This window comes from Gigantopelta aegis, chromosome 12, assembly GCF_016097555.1.
Source record: "Gigantopelta aegis isolate Gae_Host chromosome 12, Gae_host_genome, whole genome shotgun sequence".
Lineage (NCBI taxonomy): Eukaryota > Metazoa > Mollusca > Gastropoda > Neomphalida > Peltospiridae > Gigantopelta > Gigantopelta aegis.
Window position 1 is genome coordinate 48,203,153 of NC_054710.1, and position 11,285 is coordinate 48,214,437.

The 11,285-nt window shown below is 40.3% G+C and overlaps 1 protein-coding gene across 1 annotated transcript in view; it reads right to left on the reverse strand.

Annotated features, from left to right (window-relative positions):
- Positions 1 to 727: 727 nt before the first annotated feature.
- The window catches only part of LOC121386845 (ephrin type-B receptor 1-like), a 28,791-nt gene continuing 18,233 nt past the window's right edge, over positions 728 to 11,285 (reverse strand). Inside the window, exons 2-5 of the mRNA XM_041517863.1 lie at positions 9,052 to 9,125; positions 7,526 to 7,817; positions 6,013 to 6,357; positions 728 to 2,248 (exon numbers count right to left, since the gene is read on the reverse strand). Coding sequence (XP_041373797.1) covers positions 2,160 to 2,248; positions 6,013 to 6,357; positions 7,526 to 7,817; positions 9,052 to 9,125 — 800 coding nt within the window. The 3' untranslated portion in view covers positions 728 to 2,159. The remainder of the gene's footprint in view (positions 2,249 to 6,012; positions 6,358 to 7,525; positions 7,818 to 9,051; positions 9,126 to 11,285) is intronic.

Genomic DNA, 11,285 nt, shown 5'->3' on the forward strand with positions numbered 1-11,285 from the left:
TTTGTGACGTCAACTCTTTCAATATTCCTTTAAGTTTGCATTGTACCAAAACAAGAGAGTTCCGTGTTAAAATTCCATAAATGGTATGTGACTCTCCCCCAATCCCATCACCCATTTTGTTTTCTTTTGCAAGCAGAGTTTAAAGCGTAACACGTTTTGTTGGTGTACTGGCTGGCTGTGTTGACACGTTGACATTATCGGCAATAAGAATTCATTTGGTACATTGGAACCTTAAAAGGTAGCGATAACTTTCGTTACTCGTGTAACCTAGAATAAGAGTTACACTGCCAGTTTGGATTAAAACTCTTTAAAATAATAATAATAATAATAATGAAAAAAAGAAATGGTGCTGCCATTTTTCTTTGTAAGTCCGCTATGGTAGAAAACACGACCACTAACAACCCTGCATAAGCGTCATGTTAACAATGTATATTAATTAACACACATTTTAATCTTTACAATCATCACCAAATTAATAAATCTTCTTCTTATTTAGCAAATTACGATAACATTCATTAATTCATTTCAACTTATTTTCGTGCTTATATCCAATTAAGGTGCAAGCACGCTGTCCTGGACAGACAACTCGGCTATCTGGGATGTCTACCCAGAGCAGTGGGCTAGTGGTTAGTCGTTAGTTGTAAGTTATTAGTGTTTAGTTATGGTTAGTTGTTAGTGGTTAGTGAAATAATAGTCGGTGTAGTGGTCTTACACTCGCTCGTTGAGTCGTTAAAAACTCGCTCTGGGTTGGAGCCGATATCAGGATCCGAACCATGTACCTACCAGTCTTGACTCCGGTGGTTCAACCACTACACCATCGATGCCGGTAAATGTACGATAACATAACGTCAAGGGTCTATATATAATAACAAATAGATATTACTTTTTAAAACCTTTGAAATCAAAAGAGAAATCAAATGGTTTGTTTTGTTTTGTTTTGTTTTTTTTAAATCTATAACAACATTAAGGATCATAAAAATATATATTCAACAGCAAGCAAAATACATTATGCAAAATTTAATAATTTTAAACAATCTACATTAGAAAGAAAGTTAAATTAACAGAACATTCAAAATGACATCTGATATAAATATAACAGTAAAAATGAAAACTGGGAACATCGTTGCCTGTCGGTTTTAATTTGGAATGGTCTTTACAGGGCCGTATCCGAGAAGATAGGTGTGTGTGTGGGGCTTTTGCCTTGAGATCAGTTTTTTTTAAATGCCGTTTAGTTCAGCTGGAGAAAAGGTCGTAATTTCTGTTTACTACCACCCCACCCCCTGGTTATTTTAATCCCCTGCTTTTAACAGCTGCCTTGGAGACAGGTATCCGACCAGACCCCCTTAAAAGTTTTATAAACACCGACCTCGATTTTAATAACCGCTCTTTCCACAATTTGTACATTTTGAAACAGTAGACTCGAATGGTACTCTACCATAGGCAAGATAATAATATGTGTAATTTTATATTTGTAGCAACCAACGTTGACGATATGTTGCTATTTATGGCACCACGTAATGTTTTTGTTGTTTGTTTTTTTTAACTAAAAATAGACCAGCTTTAATGAACTCGTGTGTTTTTGTTATTAACCACACACGAGTGTCGTCGCCATTTTTTTCTTTCGATTTTTAATGTTGTTCTTGATATAACTTAAAATCTCAAAATCCTAATTTCTCACAGCTTCATAGTAGCTAGCCTGCTGTGGATAGACGCTAATGTAATAACGGACCCTATCCTATTAGCATTAAGCTACACTAACATAATATAATATTAGAAATATATTGCAAGGTAAAATTGACGTGTCTTCAGCAGGGCTCGAAATTAACGACGTAACCGACGGCAACTGACGTAATTGAGATGTGAATTTCGAAAGCTCAGAAGTTTTACGAGAGGCAATTTTTTCAATTTTATGTTTATTTGTTATTGGCTTAAACTTGTTGTTGGCAGGCCAACATTGCCGTAGTTGAGCATTTTGTCTACGGCAAAAACCTTAGAAAATTGCCGTAGGTAAGACATTCGTAATTTCAAGCCCTGCTTTAATGGGTGACAAAATTATTTTCCTGAAGATAAACTTGAAACAGCAAGAGCTGCCGTGACCTGATGATTTGGCCTGCATAGTGAAGACAGTCTGGACTCACGCTCGGCTTATCTTTCTTGCCTCACCAGATGGCTCTTGTGTACGTCATCAGCACCAGCACCAGCAGAAGAAGAGACGTGCCAGATTTTACCTGTGAACATTTCGACGTACCTGTAATCAGAGATTTTTTTATTACAGAGATAATTAAATGTCGCCTTTTAGTAATTTGTTTTTTAAAATTCAACCAACGCAGACGCGGATCCAAGAGGAGGATGCGGGAAGGGGGGAGGAAGAGGTGTGTACCAAAAATTGCAATCTAATTAAAATTAGCTCCACTGGTTAATTACTAATACCTGTGGATCTAACAGCACCCCGTTGGAGCTCATGTCCAGTTGACCTTTCATTCGACCAATCAAAATCTTACTTGCAAAATGATGCCAGTGATTTGAAAAGAATTTGAAAACACTGTCCCGAATAAAGTTATAAAAGGCGAAGTGTGGTTAGTCGATATTTAAATTATTATTTGTAGACGAAATGTCACCTTGACATGGTTGTCCACGCAATGCTGTTAGATCTACTGGTATACCAGTAGAGCTAATTTTAATCAGATTGCAAAAATTGGAAGTGCCCCAAAATATCCACTGTTTAGTAGATTAATACAACGCATCATTGGTTTTAAGTGGGGAACGTATAATTTGGTTAGCTGTCTAATTCTGTGAAAGATTGACAAACAGGATAATAAACGAGTTACCAGTTATTATCAAATGTATGTGAAATTATTTCACGAGGGACATAAATTGTTATATTACTGGTACCGAATTTGTTATTCTATTTATTACCCCAGCTATTTGGTTTAAAAAAAAAAAAAAAACCAGAAAAAAAAGAGAAAAAAGCCTTTATTTTCGATATAGCCTTCATCGGCTACACGTCCATGTATACTCTTCAAAAAAAGAAACGCAAAAGGGTACAAATGGGTTATAACTCCGATTTTATGTTTCCTACCGGTTCATGCTTTGTGAATATAAGGTCATTGCATGTCCCAAACACATTCCCACGGTTACATTCGATAAAACGCAGCTACTGTACAATAAAGTTCCAAAATGTGAATATTCGCAAAAACGCAGCCACGTGCAAACCATGTCACCACTGCACGTGCGTTGTCTGCACGTGCAACATGAACACCGACAGTATAAAAGTGCAGGGTGTTCGCTTGCCTGGCCTCTGTATCTGGCCGACAGTTGACAATCCTGGACATGCCACGTCTCACTGAACCGCAGAGAAACAATGCCATCGGCCGACTAGACGCAGGCGAATCCAGAACGGCCGTTGCCAGGGCATTCCATGTGTCCCCAAGCACCATCTCCAGACTGTGGGACCGTTACCAGCAACATGGATCAACACGTGACCTCCCTAGATCCGGACGACCACGGGTCACTACCCCCGGGCAGGACCCCTACATCCGGGTACACCACCTTCGGGAACGATTGACTACTGCCACCTCCACAGCCGCAGCAATACCAGGTTTGCGCAGGATATCCGACCAGACCGTACGGAACCGCCTACGTGAGGTAGGAATTCGTGCCAGACGTCCAGTTCGAGGTGTCATCTTAACACCACAACACCGTCGACTCCGACTGCAGTGGTGCCAGATTCATCGACAATGGCCTCAACTGCGATGGAGACAGGTGTGGTTCAGTGACGAGTCCCGATTTCTGCTCCGACGTCATGATGGAAGATGTCGCGTGTATAGGCGTCGTGGTGAACGTTATGCGGCAAACTGCGTGCAGGAAGTGGACAGATTCGGCGGGGGTAGTGTCATGGTGTGGGCAGCCATCTCACACACTGGCAGAACTGACCTGGTCCACGTGCAGGGCAACCTGAATGCACAGGGCTACATTGACCAGATCCTCCGGCCACACATCGTTCCAGTTATGGCCAACGCCAACGCAGTGTTCCAACATGACAACGCCAGGCCTCACACAGCACGTCTCACAAGGGTTTTCCTACAGAACAACAACATTAATGTCCTTCCTTGGCCATCGATATCACCGGATTTGAACCCAATTGAGCATCTATGGGACGAGTTGGACCGACGCCTCCGACAGCGACAACCACAGCCCCAGACCCTGCCCGAGCTGGCAGCAGCCTTGCAGGCCGAGTGGGCCACCATCCCCCGGGACGTCATCCGTACTCTGGTTGCTTCAATGGGCAGGCGGTGCCAGGCAGTTGTCAACACACGCGGAGGCCACACCCGGTATTAACTCCAGATGACCTTGACCTTGGTGGTGTGTCCTATCACTTACTCACAATGGACTAGAGTGAATTGTGAACAATCCTGCAACATTTGGTAATTATCGGACTCACCATTCAATAATTAAATCAATTCTCCAAATGTTACGACAATGTGGTTTTGCGTTTCTTCTTTTGAAGAGTATATATAGAAACGACGTAAACTACTTTACTGTTCTGGGTATTGCTTTAACTTTGTATTTTATTTTCGGTTCACAGATAATTTTCAAAACCCAAAGTTCTATATATTCTGTTAAAAAAAAGAAAAAAAGAAGAAGAAAAATATATATAGTAGTGTATGTTAAACCAATGCATGATAATTTCTCAGTGAGAAATTATGATTTTTATTTTCCCCGTTATGAATGCCTGCTGGGGTAATAAATATAGACAATGCATAAGATAAAGGCGACGCCACACGATACGAGTTCCTCGTACGAGAACGGCCGTTTGACAAGACAAATATTACGACTTTATCAGTTGCTATATCCGGTCGGTTCTTTTAACGTTAAACGTTTAAACGTTACACCCCTTCCCTCAATACTGGAGGTGCCCTTTGAAAACGTTGCACCCCCTCCCTAAATCTGCCATTAGCATAATTATTCAATATAGTATTTGTGCACAAGACTGATTTTAAAACAAGATATGATACACTTCTGAGGGTATGCGGCCATGATTAACTGTCTAGTGCTTTGTTAACAGATGACGACTAATCTTGTCAAAGTTACATGGTTCCACATCCGTTTGTAGGAAGACTGCCACTAGAATATAAATATTAACACAGTGTATTTCTGTCATAAAAAAAATCATGTGATGATTGTCATTGTGAATGATATCACTAGTGTAGCCTGGAAATTATTTAGCAACAAAAGAGCGAAAGCAATAGGAGGGGGAAGGAATGGGGGCAGAGGTAGAAAAAGAAATACAAAGACAGGCAGACAGACAGACATTAAAATAGAAAAAGAAATACAAAGACAGGCAGACAGACAGACATTAAAGTAGAAAAAGACAGACTTTTATTTACAATAACCATCTAACTAGACAGAACACCTCTAATACAACGTTTCCGTATTAAAACGACTTGTTCATAAGGACGGGGACCCCAGCAACACTTTCTATAGTGATCTTTCATTCTCGATGAAAGGTCAGAAAGATAACGTTGGTTTTGCTCAGATCAGCTGTCCCAACGAACCAGAACACACGGTAAGATCAGCTGGGCTCATGCTTATAAAACATTAGTCTAGACTCAAGATTTCAATGACGTCACATGTATTATACAATTTGTACAGAGTTACCATGGGATTAACCCTTGCAATCCCGTGACCCTTCTTTGACCTTACATCTAGAGTATAATAGAATAACCTAGACTTGAAAGAGTTAAAGTCTCAGACATTAGTAGTCTTGAGTCTAAACTCTAAAAGTGTTATAAGCACGGGACGTGGACACAGATAACATATAGACCTCCTGCCCCGGAATTGGTCACTCGTGTTCCCAGAGACTAAGTCCGGGTTGGGCGTGCCTGAACCTTCGGGATATTGGTACGTAAAAAGAGTTCCCTTCCTTATAGATTTTGCTCAGATCGTCTGACTGCCGGAACATACAGTAAGATCTAATTTTAGTCCGACTGGAAAGTAGTTAAAGCAACTTACTTATACATTCTGTGTCTTCCACGGCAGTGTATCCGTCTCGACACTTACAACCTCCTGTAGTCCTCTCCCAGTCTCCATCTCGGGTGCATGTACTTTTAGGATCGAACGCGAGTTCCGAATTGGGAACGCATTGCCCGATAATAACCTGGTCGTCCAGCAAGGCGAACGTTTGACGGAATGTTGCAAAGGCCTTCGTGGTGTTAGAGCAGAACCGGGTGAAGATTCGGACCGACATCAGCTTGGTGCACGATCCGTTGTCTTGAAATCCCACCGATAGGTAGGGTTTTTTCGTTTTTAAAGAAATAATTGTCGATATCTCGTTAATCACTAACGTAGCTTTGGTATCTGTGGAAAGAAATAGACAATAGGTAATACACATACACGCGTAACTGTGGTGTCTGTGGAAATAAACAATAGTTAATACACATACACACACAGCTGTGGTATCTGTAGAGATATATATACACTAGTTAATATACATAAACACGCAGTTGTGGTATCTATAGAGATAAACATACAATAGTTAATACACATACACGCGTAATCGTGGTATCTCTAAAAATAAATTGACAATAGTTAATACACACACACACGTAGCTGTGGTATCTGTAGAAATAAATAGACAATAGTTAATACACATACACACGTAGCTGTGGTATCTGTAGAAATAATTAGACAATAGTTAATACACACACACACGTAGCTATGGTATCTGTAAAAATAATTAGACAATAGTTAATACACATACACACGTAGCTGTGGTATCTGTAGAAATAAACATACAATAGTTAATACACATACACACGTAGCTGTGGTATCTGTAGAAATAATTAGACAATAGTTAATAAACATACACACGTAGCTGTGACATTTGTAGAAATAAATAGATAATACACATACACACGTAGCTGTGGCATCTGTAGAAATAATTAGACAATAGTTAATACACATACAGACGTAGCTGTGGTATCTGTAGAAATAAATAGACACTAGTTAATACACGTACACACGTAGCTGTGGTATTTGTAGAAATAAATAGACAATAGTTAATAGTTTTCTGAATTCTGCTTTAGAACATGCACAAGTTAACAACGATCTTAAACGTTACAGGATTGGTTTCACTTCAGTGTTGGCGGCAACTTTATAGAATGCGTGGTCACGGCTGTATTTAGCGGACACACAGGCATGCATACAAAGAACACACACACAAACACACACGCACGTACACACGCGCGCACACACATATGCCTACACGCGTGTACACACACACACACATACACACACATACACGCCATACACCAATAGATACACATATATACCCCCCCCCCCCTTGAAAAAGCACATACACAAATAACAAGAAACCCCAGACAAAAAAAATCAATAAAAAAAAATCCAAAACCCTCAAATAAAACAAAACAAAACAGAAACAGAAACCCCAATCAAACAATTAAACAAAAAATGATTTTAGTATTGAATTCCCCGTAATAATGCTGCCTCCTGGAAGATCCCTCACCTGTCACAGTGACGTTGTTTGTCAGCGTTAGCAGTTCCTTCCACGGCGCGTGTAGGGGCACGGGAACGACCGAGGGGCGTTCCAACTCGTGGTAGTACACGCCCAGCTGACAGACCGGAACTACGTCACTGCACGGCTTGATGGTGTACTGCAACTCCAGCCAGAGATGAGCGCTCCCATTGGTCGGAACGCCTGGCGTCGTCACCCAGCTATTGGCTCCCTTCCTGTTGACGTCACAGATACTGTAAAAACTGATCAGTTTCCGGTTTTGCTTGTGTAGATCTTCTTGCCACTGAAAAATAGTTGGGTCATGTGTCTGTTTAGGTGGTGTCGTGGTTAACCCATCGGACTACAGGCTAGTAGGTACAGGGTTCGCAGTCCGGTACCGACTCCCACCCAGAGCGAGTTTTAACGACTCAATGGGTGTGTGTAAGACCTCTACACCCTCTTCTCTCTCACTAACCACTGACAAACTAACAACTAACCAGACAGCCCAGATACCTGAGGTGTGTACCCAGGACAGCGTGCTTGAACCTTAATTGGATATAAGCACGGAAATAAGTTAAAATGAAATGTTTAGGAAGGAAGGATGAAATGTTTTATTTAACGTCGCACTCAACACATTTTATTTACGGTTATATGACGTAGGACAAATGGTTAAGGACCACACAGATATTGAGAGAAAACCTGCTGCCGCAAACACAATGGCTTACTCTTTCCTACTACCAGCAAGGGAATCTTTATATCTTTAGTTACTCCTGTTGTGGATCACTGGGTAGTACGAGAAATAGTCCAATGTGCCTCTCAACAGGGATCGATCCCAGACCGACCACGGATCACTCGAACGCTTTACCAGTGGACTGAGTCTCGCCCCATGCGTCTATTAAAGGCAGGTATAATGCTAATAGGTACTGGGTTCGCATCCTGGTACTGGCTCCCACCCAGAGCGAGTTTTAACTCAGTGGATAGGTGTGCAGTAAGACCACCACGCCCTGTTTTCTCTCACTAACCACTAACCATCAACTCACAGACAGCTCATGTGTGTATTTTCTATACGTTTCATTTCTATACTCAAAGACGTATTTCCGTACACATAACTGTATTGTTGTACACATACACCTATTTCTCACCTATGTCTGTATATATAAAAACTTCTTTTTTTTCTTTTTTTTTAAAAAAACAAGTTCATTACCCCAGAAACAAATATGATAATGTCAAGGACCCCATTTATAAAATGTTTATGCATTAATACATGCATATCCATGTATATTAGTACTGTTGTAATATGCTATAATTAGTATATGATATATATATATATATATCAATATTATTCATATTTTATAATATGACTGTAACGTAGTGTTATCAGGGCCCCATTCCTGGCACTATCAAAAAGACGAAATTTTGTACAAAAGAATCCAACAGATGTTTCTACAAAACCTTGACACAGATACACGAATACACGAATGTATCCGAGGTAAACGTCACAATCAGTGTTCGACTGGTACCAAAGTGAACCTACTTACGCCAGTCTGTTTACTCGTAGCCATGAACGAATCCCAGTTGAGGTTACCGAATGTCGTCGAATCTAAGATCACATCTGTGGAGACAAAATATATGACTATTAGTACAATCATATCTCTCTCTCTCTCTCTCTCTCTCTCTCTCTCTCTCTCTCTCTCTCTCTCTCTCTCTCTCTCTCTCTCTCTCTCTCTCTCTCTCTCTCTCTCTCTCTCACACACACACAAGACAAGACAAGACAATATAAGACAATATTTATAGGCGTACATGGGAGGTGGGGGACAGGTTGGCTCTTGCCCGAATAAAAAGAAAATGCCCGAATCTGTATAACAACAGTTATTCATATTAGCATTTCTACCACACAGTTATAGAGAGTTTGAAACGACTCACTACGTATTTTTAATTTCGAGGGCAGAATGATGGAAATACATGGTAAAAAGGTCTCACGTTTGCACGTTTCCCCCGAATATCTCGATAGTTTTTGCCCGAATTTGAGGTTTTGCTTCAGCACTAAGAGGCAGTTGTCCCCCTGTCCCCCTGTTTTGTACGCTTATGACAATATTTATTGCAACCATTGTATGTGTACACTGGTTAAGGGGGAAAATATAACTAGTTATAACAATAACAACACCAACACAACAACACATACACACACACACACACAACGTGCATTGGCCTAGGTGGGGGAATTACGCTATGAAACCTGATACTGGCTCCCACCAAGACAAAAGCGGGTTTCAACGACTCTGTGGGTAGGTGCAAGACCACTACACAAACTTCTCTGTCACTAACCACTAAGTGGCACTAACACATTGTTCTGGACAGAGTCCAGGGCAGCGTGCTTGAACTTTAAATGGACATAAGCATGAAAATAAATTAAAATGACTGAATCACAGGCTATCGGAGCGCTGGCATCTCCTGTGATTTAATCAACTTCTGCACGGAATCTCTATTCACCGACACTGACCACAAAAACATCTATTTCCGATGGATACTATTTCTAGACAAATTAATAATATGTTGTCAAGGTCGAGATTACATTTGACCAGTCAGGTTAAAAGAGACTGAATGACTTCTAACCGTGGTTGTTTTACACGGCGCCTAGAAAAAGGTCTGTATAACTGAACGGGGAAACTGGAGAACCAAATGTTTGCCAGCTACTGTGTCGGCGTCGTAGAATCCCTACCTTAACCACAATTAATTATTTGACTATAATAAGGACCCTTGACCTAAATTCTCGTCTAATAACGGTAAGCTAGCAGTCTGCCATAAACAAAACAAACAAAAAAAGAAAAAAAGAAAAAAGAAGAAGAAAGTTTGTTTTGTTTAACGACACCATTGGAACGCATTGATTTATTAATCATCGGCTATTGGATGTCAAATATTTGGTAATTTGACATATAGTCTTAGAGAGGAAAGCCGCCACCATTGTTTTCCATTAGTAGCAAGGGATCTTTTATATGCACAATCTGCCATAAACATTAGGAACAAATTATGTGAATCAACAGAATTTATGATCTCTAATAAGTATTAATTTAGGTCTCTTCTCTCTAAGGTGGAATACACAGAGTATACCATAACAATGGAGTGGTATTAATTATTTCCGTTTCCGTTTCCTAATTGGTCCCTGCGGCCTGTATGCTTTATCTCAGGACGTGCCATCAATGATAATTCTCTATTGATTTTTACTGTTACACACATAATTGTACGCTTTGACTGGGGGAGTGGAGTGGGTAGCCTTATAAATGTCCTGCCCTGTCTATAGTGTAAAATGTGGTCAGGTGTTTTTAAATAAAGGGCGGGACGTAGCTCAAAGGTAAAGCGCTCGACTGATGCGCGTGTCGGTTTCTTGCTCAAGCCGGTGCACCACGATTGGTATATCAAAGGCCGTGGTATGTGCTATCCTGTCTGTGGAATGGTGCATATAAAAATCCCTTTCTGCTAATGGACAAATGTAGCGGATTTCCTTTCTATATTCCGTCCTATTTTTACAAAAAAATGTGGTGTGGTTTTTTAAAAAATAATTTCAGTTTGGTTTGATGTATGAAGAAAAGGGAAAGTGTTTTGGAAATAACAGAAAAAACCCAAAACTATTTCTGTGTGCAATCGGCTCAGATATAAATAACTAGTAGTAACTTCCGTAGTGTGGAAAAAAAACCCAAAACTATTTCTGTGTGCAATCGGCTCAGATATAAATAACTAGTAGTAACTTCCGTAGTGTGGAAAAAAAAACCCCAAA